The sequence below is a fragment of the Schistocerca piceifrons genome, chromosome 1 (genome assembly GCF_021461385.2).
Source record: "Schistocerca piceifrons isolate TAMUIC-IGC-003096 chromosome 1, iqSchPice1.1, whole genome shotgun sequence".
NCBI lineage: Eukaryota > Metazoa > Arthropoda > Insecta > Orthoptera > Acrididae > Schistocerca > Schistocerca piceifrons.
Genome location: NC_060138.1, coordinates 201,920,757 through 201,934,802, shown reverse-complemented (window position 1 = coordinate 201,934,802; position 14,046 = coordinate 201,920,757). Strand labels below are relative to the sequence as shown.

Genomic DNA, 14,046 nt, shown 5'->3' with positions numbered 1-14,046 from the left:
CCTCTGTTGTAACTCGCACTAATGACTTCTAGGACTGTGTAGTTAAAGAAACCATGAACATAAAGATCATTGATAGAGATGGCGGCCTGCAGCTTAATGCAGCGGGGCATCCAGTGACAGCAAAGCTGAAACGGACACCTAGAATGCCGAGACAATGTATGCCCATATATGGCGACGGCGCAAGCACCAGAGATGTCACAGCTACCAGCTAGTGTATGTAAGAGCATACCAGCTGGCCATTCCACTGACAGTCTTACCACTTGACCATGGGCAAAAAGTGCTTGGTCAAAAGCTCTTGGAATTTTAACCACTTGATGCAGCTAGACACCAGATAAGTCTTTTCATGTGTATGTCTGATAGTTATATTTTGCGTGGCTTTAATTTTGGAAATTGCACCACATGTGCCATCATCACTACTACGAGCTCACATACAATTCTTCTCTCAAATGTCACAGAGAAACTTATATCACATGAATAGTTGTTTCTTGGTAATTTTTCTGAGAATGGGGCATAGCGGTAAGACACTGCACTTGAATTTTGAAGGACAGAGATCAAATCAGTGTAGCCATCAAGGTGTAGGTTTTCTGTGGTTTCCCGAAATCTCTTAATGCAGACACCAGGATAGTTGCTTGTAAATAAACACGTCCAGCCTCTTTCCGTATCCTTCCCCAATCCGAGATTAAGCTGTGTTTCTTATGACCTTATCATCAATAGGAAATTTGACACTAATCTTTCCTCCTTAGTGTTTAATTTTCTTAATTCTACATCACTGAGCATGGTTTGTTTGGGTGAAAAATTTGTGATGATGTATAACTGAGTGATTATTGCTATTTCAGTGTATTCAATTGACATGCTCGTAAACAATTTCATGTACTGACACCCCAGTAATGTAAGAATCAGATGGCAATAACATTTGCATAACATTTTGCAATTTGTTCCAGATTTTGCATCACTTACTTAAAAAGAAACACGATAGCCTAAAGATCTATGGCTACCTTGATTTTTATAAGGAAACAGAAGATCAATTCAGACTTCCTCATCATGTGGTTTCTGCATGTATGTAAATCTATTGTTAGTGTATATAAATGTTTATGTGTTAAATAGTCAAAACGCATGCTGGAACAGCTGAATTTCACAAGACTAAGTTTCACTCTTAGGAACATATTATTATAGGTCTGATATAACTAAATTTGAGTCACGTTAATATCCATAAGTGGTTAATTATTTATACTTTATCGGACAGATTATTATGATTGATTTTTACTCACACAGGAATTTTTAGCCTAAAGCTAACATCACAGTATTAATGTGTGAAAAGAGGAATTTAAACTATTAAATGCTTTTGTCACAGAATAAGTCTCATTTATTAACTATTTTGGCAAAATAATCAGATTTAGAAATCACAGAATCATTATTTTTTACTAAACAAATATATTAACAGAATGACCTTTTTACCACAAATAGGGAAAAATGTCAAAACTGATGCAGATTTGCCAGAAAGGGAAATCAGTTCTACAGACACCTAGATGGAAAGGAATGTGACATACGGTTGAAAGAATATCATCTGTTGGGGGGAGGGGGGGGGGGGAGACTGGCTACTGCCAACCAGAGTTTTCACTTCATGAGCATAGTAAAGGGTAACAAGAGTCACTGGAAACAGCTCAGTGCATAGTTTGAACAGCTTGCATGTGACTAACCTAAATGTTACCAGATGGTATGCAAGAAAATGGAAGCATACGAAGCCTCCTCCTTATGCGTTTTCAGAAATCCACTGGATCATTTTCATTATATGAAATGTCTTCTATGTGTGAGAACAAAACATATATCTTGGGACAAATTATATATCTTAGAATAGCTACAATAGGTTATTGCAGATTTTTTTTTCTTGTACATTGATTTATGACACTGTAAAAGTCTGATTAAGGGTTTTGGCTGAAAGTGATAATGTATTTTGTTGTGGAGAACTGTTATTTGTTGTGGCCACCCTGTCATCTGAGTGTATGCAAAGACATGTGAACAGATAGATAACAAAATCTTTGTAAAATTGTTGTGCCACAAGTGAGTATGATTTCATTTATCTTTTTTCTAGGGAGTGTGCTGCTGCTCGTCGTTGATTCACTGCTTCATCAACTGTATCCAGACATGGCAGCTCACTGTGAATCAGGAGGACTTGTCCGACCCATTGTATACCTCGTTATACTCTTATCACTGGAGACCATTGTACTGGTTATCTGCATTGGCAGTTACATAAGTAAGTAGAAAAATCTTATTTCCTTGTACAGTCTGTCTCAATTGCTTGTGTCTTTTTTACACCTTCAAGCCATCTAATTTAGTATGTGGTATTGATTTGATTTAATGTGGAAGATAAATCAAGTGTTGCCCACATTGAAATTAATTTTATTATTCAATATGTCTCCCTGCCATTCAAGTAAAATCAACCAGTACCCTTGGAGAGTAGTAGGATTCCGTTTATTAGGTCTGTGTTAGACACAATTTCTTCAGGGATTAGTGGCTGAAATGTTTTGTGTCCTTTCGGGCTCCATACTCTGCATTGGAATATTAAATCTGTAGCTTCATCCCTCATAGTCTACATTTAGGGACTTCTTTATCTGTTCCCATCGTGTATAGATGTTTTTTGAGTTTTCATGGCCAGACACTAAACTTATTATGCCACTTGTTGACTGCATGATCCCGACAATACAGTGCTCCATATTCACTCATCAGCAGTAAGATTGGCAATAATGATACCAACATTTTAATCTCTGTTGATTCAACACTACAGACAAAAGTCCAAAATAAAATTACAGAGACTGAATAATTAGTGTAGTTATGTTTAGCATTATCATTATGTACTTCACATAGATCACTTGTTAAATATTTTATTTACATTTTTGTGGTGCTGGATTCATACTCAGAATTAAAGACAAAACACCACCAAAATAATTGCAAGATACTTTCTTGGACAGGTGCAGAGGTGGAAGAAAAATCACACACACACACACACACACACACACACACACACACACACACACACACACACAAAATAAACTAAGGGCTGGGTTACAGGAAAATTTTGTTAGACTGCAGAACGAGGCAATGTTGAAGAGAGAAATGATTTGTTCATTTATTTATGTATTTTTAATCATTTTACATGTATTCATGGCTAAAGTGCATAATTTGATTATTTATATACAAAGTTCACATATACATGGTGAACATAAAATCCAGGAACACTTTCAATTATTTATTGCACAAGAACCAAACATTGTACAGATATCATACATATGTCATTTTGAAGAGAAACCCTGAAACTGAGCGAGCATTCTGTGTGTTGGAGTTCAACAAAAACAAGTGTGCTACAGCTGTTCAGTGGATGTTTAGAACCAAGTATGGTAAGAAGCCACCAACAAGGAAGGCCATTTACCACTGGCACAACAAATTCATTACGACCGGTTGCTTGTGCCCAGCAAAGAGAAGTGGACGTTGAAAACTGTACGGACCATTCTTCTTCGCCGAGAGCACTCACTGTCACTGGATATTCCTACTCAGACATGTTGCAGCAATGGCTGATGCCTCAAATGCAATCGGACTCTCCATTCATCTTTCAGTAGGATGGGGCTTCACCCCATTTTCATTGTGAAGTTTGTGGGTACCTGAACACAGAGCTGCTGCATCAATGGATCAGCCATGCTACAGAACAGGACAGCTGTTTCATGAAATGGCCTCCCCGACCACAAGATCTCACTCCGTGTGACTTTTTTTTCTGCGGGGACACATTAAAGATCTGGTGTATGAACCATTTCTACCATGTGATGTAGCAGAGCTCCGGGAGAGAATACGGGAAGCGGCTGCCACAGTCAACGATGCCATGCTGGGATGGGTATGGCACGAATTCGATTACCATATTGATGTCTGCGTGTCACTCATGGATCACATATCAAATGTTTGTAAAAAACTTTCAGAGTTTCTCTTCAAAATGCAGTATGTATGACATTTGTACAATGTTTAATTCTTGTGCAATAAATAATTGAAAGTGTTCCCAGACATTATGTACACACTGTATTAATATTTATATAAGTATAGCTAATTTTGAAAAACTAGAAGAGCATCAATAGGTAATTGTTTTTATGCTTAATCAAACAATGGAAAAATTCAAGATGGAATAATGACAGTATGAAAAGCATAGACTGCTACTCACTATAAAGCGACTCACCATTTCCACTATATGGCGAGTAGCGATCTATCTGTTTCATAATACTGTTTTTATACTGAGATACAGTAATCTATGTGTGCTAGTAACTTACAATTTCTGTGATTCAACAATTATTCATGGTCTGTTGCTGAAACTGTTAAAAATTGAGACTTCCTTTGACGAATATGTCCCTTTGGTTATGAGAAATGTTTTTTAATTTAGCTTTAAGTAATTCCTCATTGTGTGTGTATATGTAATCCAATAATTTCTTGTACCATATTGAGACTCCAAGTTATGGATTTTGGTAGAATGCCTCAGTTTGAAATAGCTGTGTTTTTTTCTTATGTCATAGTAATCTATTTCACAGAGGTTCGCAAAAATTTTTTAAAAACATTTTATGGTTTTTAAATACAAAATTCTTTTATTGCATTTTCAGTCTTATGTCATGGAAACGGTACCATAACTAATTTCAACTACTTCAAAAGACAACAGATAGTTGTTTATAAGGTGAACACGTGCTGTGATCCTTTTCCTACTCATGGAAGGAATAATACCTACTTAAATTTTTTCGTGAATCAAAACAGTTATGGTGAAGGTATTATGAACAGAACAAGTGTGTTTGAGCGGTATAATGAGTGAAGTGAAGTCAAAAACATTTTCATGATGAACAGAGGAGTGGAAGGCCTTTCATTTTGATTGATGAGTTTGTGCCAAAAATAGAGGAAACTGTTCGTGAAGACAGCCGATTGACAGTGGGTGAAATTTCTGCACTGTTTCCACAACTCTACAGAACTCTATTATATGGCACACTCATAGAAACGCTGGGTTACTGGGAACTGTGTGCAAGATAGATCTGGATACAGCTGACAGAACAGCACAAGAAAAATTACTGTGGGTTAGTAGCGCTGGCGAATTACATGAGCAACTTGAAATAGAAGGTGAGGATTTTCTGAGCTCTATTGAGACTGGAGATGAAACATGGGTGGCTCATTACATGCTTGAGACAAAAAGACAGACATCACAGTGGCATCATGCCAATTCCACATCTGCTAAAAAATTCAAAACCACAATTTTGGCCAAAAAATTCATGACGTCAGTGTTTTGCGACTGAAAGGGCATCATTTCGGTCAAATTTCTGGCTCAGGGGGAGACTGTCACTGCACAAAAATATTGTGAGACCCTAAAAAAGCTGAAAAAGAGCATTTGAAACAAAAGGGGGGGGGGGGTTACTTTGTGAACATGCCTCATACATGAGAAATAGAATTGATACAAAAATCAAGGCCTGTGGGACACTGTGCAGTGCTGCTTCAATTATGGGCTGAATATTAATTTTCTTCTGATTGCATTGATAGTTCATATTTTTACGATTTCACAATTGTCTTGATATGCAAACATGAGGTAATTGTTATTAGATGCCATTAGTTTCTTCCAAAACAGTACATAGCTGACCAGATAAAATGTCTTTGTGAAGTCTGAAAATATATTCTCTTCATTCTTCCCTCTGTCAAAATAGAGTGCAGAAGTGCCATAAGAACCTTATATTTGTTGTGGTGTTTTCCAAAAATATTCTGGGTTCTACTTGAAAATTGTTTCATGGGAGAAGGCATTAATCTGAGCTAGCCTCACAAACTCAAATATCTTGCCAACTCTGAGAATTAAAGCTATTGGTCTTTAGTTCAAAATTTCCTCCTTTGCTTCCATTTTGCTTGTTGTTCTCACTGATGCATCCCTGCATGCCTGTTGATAAGGTTGTCCGCCATATGGATATCGATGGCCTCCTTAACAACACAGTCCCAGAAAGATGACGCTGGGAATAAAATTTCTGCCTGTTCATAAAGCATATGATGTCCCATGTCCAGGCAATGCTCCGCTACCACTGATTTATCAGGTTGCCCCAGGCATGTATGACAATGGTGTTCAACGCAACGTTCTTGCATGGTTCGCCATGTCTGTTCAGTATAAGATTTTCCACATTGACATGGGATTTTATACACACAGTGTTTCCTGATGCCAAGGTCATCTTTGACCGAGCACAATAAATTCCTAAATTTTGCTGGTGGCCAAAAAACATACTTGATGTCATGCTTTTTGAGGATTCTTTCTGTTCTCGAATACATGCCACCAAAATAGGGCAAGAATGCTGTTGCAGTGGGTGCCTCCACATCTTCATTTACATCCCTGCTTTGAGTTTGCTTGGATCGGAATGCATGGCATATCTGCCTATCGGAATAGCCATTCTGTTGGAATACCATTCTCAGGTGTTGTAGCTCACCAGGGAGACTGTCAGCATCTGCGTATTCTATGCACCAAAGAGTGTAGGACACTACCGTGTTGCGCAGGATGATGGCAACATGTGACCTGCAAATATAGCTCCATATGAGTTGATTTGTGATAGACGCTGTGTCCCAGTGTACCATCAGCTTTTCTGCTGACTAAGACATCCAGGAATGGTAAGATGCCATCCTTTTCCACTTCCATTGTGTACTGTAGATTGAGATGGAGTGAGTTCAGATGCCGGAGAAACACCGATAATGTCTATTCCATGGGGCCACACCTACAAGAGTATCATCTACATACCACCAGAAAGAAGGAGGTTTGAGACTTTGGTGGACCTTAGCCTGTTGTTTTGACCAGTCAGCTGGCGCCCATGTAGTGCTATCCATACAATCCCAGAATAATGCTGAGAGTTTTGAAAAGATCTTCAGATGCAGTGATAGCAATTTTGTGGATACCATGTGCAGTTCTCGTCTTGTATAACGTACCCTCTCTCTCACTAGGGCTACACTCGCATGTCATTTAATTCTAACAGTGGCCGCAGATTCAATATGATGTTTAAATTTAGCAAATGTTGGAACAGTTTACTTGTCAAGGAATCTCAATAAAAAATGCCATAGTGCACAGTAATCTACCTCTCTTATTACATAACTCGTCAAACTCGTGTATGCTGTTGGCCATGTCTCAGCAGCTCACAGCAGGGGGCACCAGGAGCACCACTTTCCCCCAACTACGAGCGTCTTCCTACGCACGCGTATTTCCTGCACCCGGCATGACGTATTCCGATGCTGCCATGCAATTATCATCAGTCACACCCTGCAGCAGTGACAGCAGCAGTTACCACCACCTGATGATGTCGAGCAGTTGCATCGATGAAATATTGTGCGAGTTACACAATACGATCTGGCGGCAAACCCGAGAACCATATTTGCAGATCTAAAATTGTTAGTAGTGTTTCATACAGACAGTATTTGGAAATGCTTAATTTAGTTTCATATCTGTTTGTATCATCTTTGTCATCTACTTTTATTTTGAAATTTCCCAGTAGATTGAAACTGTGTATCGGATCGGAACTCGAATCTGGGATCATTGCCTTTCATGGACAAGTACTCTACTGACAGCTCTCCAACTATGACTCATGACCCATAAGTAAAACTGTGATGGCAGCACATGAGTTGTGCTTGGATAGCTGTTAGCATAGCAATTGCTCAGAAAAACAAAGATCCCAGGCTCGAATCTTGTTCCAGCACACAGTTTTACTCTGCAAGGAAGTTTCAAATCAGTGCACACTCTGCTGCAAAGTGAAAATTCATACTGGATACTTTTGTTTTGTTAACTTTCCTCAATTACTTGGTTTAACCTACTCTCAAAATACCTCAATCTCCAATCCGTCTTTGCTTGTGTCTGCTTTGTTACAAGTTGAGTTTTCCTCTCTCAACATGTTATTCTTTCTTTAGAATTGCATTGCATATGGTTACTACATTGTTCATCATTACTTGTGAGACTATGACTACAGTCCCATTAATTCCCCGCTCCCTTGTTCCCCACACATATTTGTTGTCCCTCTTGTATCACAGTATCCTAGCTTACTTACTCATATTTGCTTATGCAGTTTTTTCCTAATTAGCATCCAAAACAAATCTTCGTTTCCTTAGTCTTTTTCCTAGCATTCACTTTTGGATTTTTCTGCCCGGATAAGATTCAAAAGTAATGTATATAGCTGAATTATTGTTTTATCTGCTTTGCAAACTTGGAGCCAGTTTTTATTATGAAAATTAAGTAGTTATAATGGGGTTCAGAATGACCTCATATTGATTTGCTTTCTCTCTGCTTTGAAACATTGAAAAGTAAAAGCATTTATACATTCATTTGTATTATTACGCATACTGTAATGGCATAATATCTCTGCGCGCACTAGGAAAGGTGTACAACTTTAACAAGAAATGTCCTCTACCTGATGCGCAACGTGATGAATGGCTGTTACAAAGAGAAACAGAAGGACAACGTAGTGCTTCAGAAGTTGGTTACAGGTATGTACATGACTTTTTTTACTTAGTATTCTCTGTGTATTTATAAATAGTCCTATTCATTATCTGTCAAGTGGGCTCTTACAGAAATGTGATTCATAAAGCTTTAATGAGCTGCAGAATATTGTTCCACTCCTTTCTGACAAAAAATTCTTGTTGTCGAGAATTTTTTCTTTGCTAATTATGTTCCAGATTTTAATATCTTCCATCTAATGTCCATTTTATGAACAGGGTGTTTGTAAAAAGTAATGAGTCCAAATTTGGGGAAAACTGTATACTGAAGATGTTGCTACAAACAATTAAAATTCTTCAAAGCAGGGCTCCTCAGCATCAACACACTTCTGACAAGTTGAAAGGTGCCCAGAAGAACTTTTGCAAAATGTCCCTCAAGCAGCACATCAAAACTTTAGTCTCATGGTATTGTCCTTTAGTGGCTGCATCCAATTGGGAATAGTGTCTAGCATCTCTCAGTTCACCCTTCCCTTCAGTTTTTGCAGCACTTCCATGTGTAAAGCAGCTATGATGTTCTGTCCCTCATATACAGATTCATGATGGACCACGCCTTTCGCATCAAAGAAGACCATGATTGTGGCCTTTGAACTGCTCATTCGAGTCTTTGTTTAGTGAGAGGATGCTAGTGCATGCTATTTGGAGGTTGTATTCAGAAACCCACATTTATAGCAGTTATCACATTATCAAAAAAATTGTAGTTTTCTTTGAAGGCGCTGTAAAAGAACTCCACAAAGAAGCACACAGTTTTGCCTTCAGTCGTGTCAATTATTTTGGGATGAGCTTGACACAGATTTTTTTCATATGCAAATCCTAGGTAAAGATGATGTGCATAGTCATTTTATCAATTCCTTTGTGGTCTGTGATCATTTGAAGGCTTACCACTGGGCTGAGTTCAATATATTACACGCATGTTGCACATTGTCCCTGTTCCTGCTGATGGATGGTGCATCCTGTATGGAGTTCACATCCCGCACTCCCTTAATCATCTTTGAAGTACTTGTGTCATCTCAAAGCAGCAGTTTTTATAGGCTTTCACTTGTATACACTTTCTGAATCATGAACTATGTCTTTGTAGCTAATGTTTTGAGTCCCACACAGACTCTGACGGCATAGTACTTTTCAATAGTACGTTGCATTTTTCAAGGTTTGACTCAACCTATGAATATGAGCACACGAAAATGATGATGCAAAACACAGGAAAAGTCATAAGCGAATGATAACAAGTATGTATCGAAGACTACTTCCCACCACCTCAAAATCCCTTTGTTTTTATCCCTTTTTTATTATGCCATTTTAACAGCAATAGAAATTCTTTTGCTTTTACTAGTAAGCTACAATTTGAAATCTGTAGCCCGCATCTCGTGGTCGTGCGGTAGCGTTCTCGCTTCCCACACCCGGGTTCCCGGGTTCGATTCCCGGCGGGGTCAGGGATTTTCTCTGCCTCGTGATGGCTGGGTGTTGTGTGCTGTCCTTAGGTTAGTTAGGTTTAAGTAGTTCTAAGTTCTAGGGGACTTATGACCACAGCAGTTGAGTCCCACAGTGCTCAGAGCCATTTGAACCATTTTTTTGAAATCTGTATCTTAAACTGTTTTTAAAATTCAACATATTTACAGATGCAATGTTTGTTCCATGGCATATGCTTCTTAGGAGTAGAAAATTAAGTTACAGTTTACACCTATATGAATTTTTCTGACACACCACCACCTTTATTTTCATTTCATACAAGCATCATAGTACAGTATATTTATAGTTTTTGGGCCTCAGTATTATGCCCCTGAGTATTGTGGGGCATTGGTTTTGACACAGTATGCACATTTGGAAGTAGTGGGGTCCAAAACCCCATCCATCCGCCCAGACTTAGGTTTCCTGTCATTTATCTGAATCAGTGAAGTCAAATGCCAGGATGTTTCCTTTGAAATGAGCACAGCTGATTGCCTTTTATATTGTTATCCACTATGAGTTGGTGCTCTGTCTTTAATGAGCATTTCACGAACAAGTCATTAAACATTAACCTTCTGTCCTTTCAGTGACCAGTCATATTCTCATGATTCATTTCATCAGTGTGTACATTATGATAAAACTACTGTACATTAATGATTAAATCACAGTGGAAATCTTCTAAAACACAAACTGTGATTTTTCCATGACAGCAAGTTGCTGTGATCCTTGTAGTAACCCACAGACAAGTAAATACGCACTTAAGAGTCCTAACAGTTTTAATTATAACACAAATTCGATATTCCATACAAGTTCCCGAGTGCAGCCCAGGCTGAGTCCACAATACAATTCACAGTTAGTTCCTGAGAGCACAGTCCAAGTAAATACTTTGAAGTACAATAACGAAATGAAAGATAGAGCTCTTCGCTCTTGTGTTATATGTTGTTTGTTTGTGTGTTGGTGAGCCATGGTTGTGTTGATTGGCAGTGGCACACACAGGTTGGAAGACAGTGCTCTGTCCTCTGACGTTTGATAATGCCAGCTCCTGGCAGCTGGCCCTCTGTCACTTGGCACTGGCACAGGCAAGTTCAGTAGCGATGGCTTGCACTGGCAGCTCATGCAGTTGTGGTAGCAGTGGAACCAGTACATGACAAGTGGTATCATGGAGGGTTACCACAGTCCTTTTCCCATTGGGGGGGGGGGGCAAGGAAGACATTGTGTCAGTGCTGACCAGGCATCCCACCCTCCCCTCCCCCTTCACTCCCCCACTGCACCATTTACTGTGGTGAAGAAAGTGCTGTCCATTGCCTCTCGGGTATCAAGAGGCCACCAACCAATGCACAGACAGAATCTCTCTGTTGGCAGCAACTGGAGAGTAGGGCTGGAAGTGTTTCTGACATTGATGAGTCTGCAATGGGCAAACTCCACACTTACAGCCACCAGGGCCCCCACTGCTGGAGTGGAAATCATGTGAACATCCAGTTCCTCAGAATCAGGAGCAGGAATGTGCTGAGATGCCTTGAGCGGTCCACTCAGTGTCTCCTCTCATGGAAGGACATCTTTGCCACCAGTCCCCTCCTGCGGAGGGTTGGGAAAAAACAGCAGGTGAAGTGCTGGGAGCAAAGGGCAGCATAATGCAAGGGACCAGTCAAGAGAGGGAGGGTATGCCCAAGAGGCAGAGGAGACAACAGAAAATCAGGATCCAACAAGTGGAGTGATGTGGGAGGTATGAGATGGACTGGGCTGTGTGCATCCCCCACCCAAAGATGTAATTGATTGCGATGGCTGGCCACCAGGCTGCCTTCCATCTGTAGTATAAAGACATGCTGACTCCATTTCCCATGGACCAGTGCTGAAATACATCACTGATGACAAGCGAAGGCACAAACCCAGACAGGGGTCCCAGTGACGCAGGAGGTGCGCAAGGGGTCACCAGCAGGAGGTGCAGCAAGGTGTGTGGCTGGCATCCATGCAGCAGCTCCAGCTTTAGAAACTAAGAAAGAGTGTGAGTGCCTCTTCCATTGGAGTACCCCTGATGTATTTCTTTATCTGTGTTTTAAAGGTCAGTATGAGACACTGTCTCCCCAATGAACACAGGTGCAATGGAGGTGCAGGCCCTGCTGCCCACAAGTCTTGAAAGGTCTGAGAGATTAACTGCGGATTGTTAACTGTCACCAGTGTGTGGAGAAGAACTTCAATGGAAAAGATATGGGACTCTGTCATCATGGGGCAGCAGTTGATGATGTATGGGAAGCAGGAGTATGCATCCATTACAATCGATCAAAATACTTCCAAGAAGTGGCTAGCATTATCTAAGTGAACTTGTTTCCGTGGCTGCATGGGTGCCAGCCACAGCAAATAACACCACTGGAGAGTGTCTATTTGGAACACACAACTGTGTTCATTTTGTCATTCGACATCTGGCTAATAGACATAGCAGCGAGCAAGTATCTTCATGGGTGATGCTCCCCAGTGGCTGTGATGCAAGAACTGAAGGATGTCACTCTGGAGGGATGTGAGATTGACCAACAAGATCACACTGTTAATAAGAATCAGTCTGTGGATCAGCACAAAATAATTACGGACAGGGTCCTATGTCCATGCTGGAGGCCATTCTGGCCACCCTACCTGGATATGCTGCCTCGCTTGGTGAAAAAGAATCTGTGCTAATGATGTCAGCAATATGGGAGTTCTTTAAAGGAAAGCCATCCACTGCCTGCACAGCTTCCTCATCGAAATAAGAATAAAGGATTTCTTTCTGGTCAAAGCAGGGGTCAGAACCCATAGGAAACAAGAGAGGGCATCTGCGTTGAAGTGCTGAGCTATCAGGTAGAAGTGAATCTCGTAACTGTAACAGCTGAGGAACAGGGCCCATCATTGCAGCTTGTGGTCTGTCATGTCCAGTAGATACGCCAAGTGGCTAAAGAGGGTGAAGAGCAGCTCGTTATCCATGACAAGTTGAAACTCCACAATATATATATAAAAACATAAAATTTCTTGATCATATAAATAATGATGGCCTCCTCCTCAGTTTGGAAATAATTTTGCTGTGTCACACTGAGCATCTTTAAGGTGAAACCTATCAGTTGCTCTGAACTGTTAAAACTGTGATGAAAAACAGCCCCAAGCCCAAACTGGGATGCATCCATAGCCAAGAAGACTTGTTAACCCAGCTGAAACATGGCTAAGTAAGAGGCTGGATGAAGACTGTCTTTTAGTATAGCGCATGCTTGGTCATAGGCAGCTGTTCAGATAAGTCATCACTAATGATCATGCCTTGACAAATATTGTCTCTAAAAGTGATTTGAATGACATCATGAATAAGTTTTACAAAAAAAAATATTTTGTTCCATACCTTGTTCTCTCTCTCTCGCCAAGCGAGATGGCACAGTGGTTAGTACACTGGACTCGCATTCGGGAGGACGACGGTTCAATCCCGTGTCCAGCCATCCTGATTTAGATTTTCTGTGATTTCCCTAAATCGCTTCAGGCAAATACCAGGATGGTTCCTTTGAAAGGGCACGGCTGACTTCTTTCATCATCCTTCCCTAATCCGATGAGACCGATGACCTCACAGTTTGGTCTCTTCCCCCAACCCCCCCCCCCCCTCCCCCGACCCTCTCTCTCTCTCTCTCTCTCTCTCTCTCTCTCTCTCTCTCTCTCTCTCTCTGTGTATTGGTCTTCAAAATATTGAAGAGACACTCCTTAACAGGGGAACTATTTCAACCAGACTACTTGCAGACTTGTGGCTGGAAAAGCAGCAACTATTTGAAAAGTGGTGCCTTCTCTGTGTGTTCAGTAAGTTTTATATTTACAGCCATTTTATATATGTCCAGAGTGGAGAAAATTGGCTCTATACAGGGTGATTTTCCCACTGTGTACAAACTATAAGGATTGATCAATGAGAGGATACAGAACAAGAAAGGTCTCTTGAACTGATGCCTGGAAATGCATGGTTGCCATTCTAGAGACCATGTATTCAATCATGTTGCAGAGACTGTGGTCTAATATGTGCTGTACCATGCAGCCACAGTTACAGTATGCAATGGTTTCCTCCTAGAGAATGGTACTGTTCCTCATACAGCATGTCCTAGCATCCTCTCC

At 40.4% G+C, this 14,046-nt stretch overlaps 1 protein-coding gene across 1 annotated transcript in view; it reads left to right on the top strand.

Annotated features, from left to right (window-relative positions):
• Positions 1-14,046, top strand: part of LOC124802609 (transmembrane protein 192) — a 29,059-nt gene that overhangs the window by 12,536 nt on the left and 2,477 nt on the right. Inside the window, exons 4-6 of the mRNA XM_047263496.1 lie at positions 942-1,056; positions 2,090-2,251; positions 8,385-8,496. Coding sequence (XP_047119452.1) covers positions 942-1,056; positions 2,090-2,251; positions 8,385-8,496 — 389 coding nt within the window. The remainder of the gene's footprint in view (positions 1-941; positions 1,057-2,089; positions 2,252-8,384; positions 8,497-14,046) is intronic.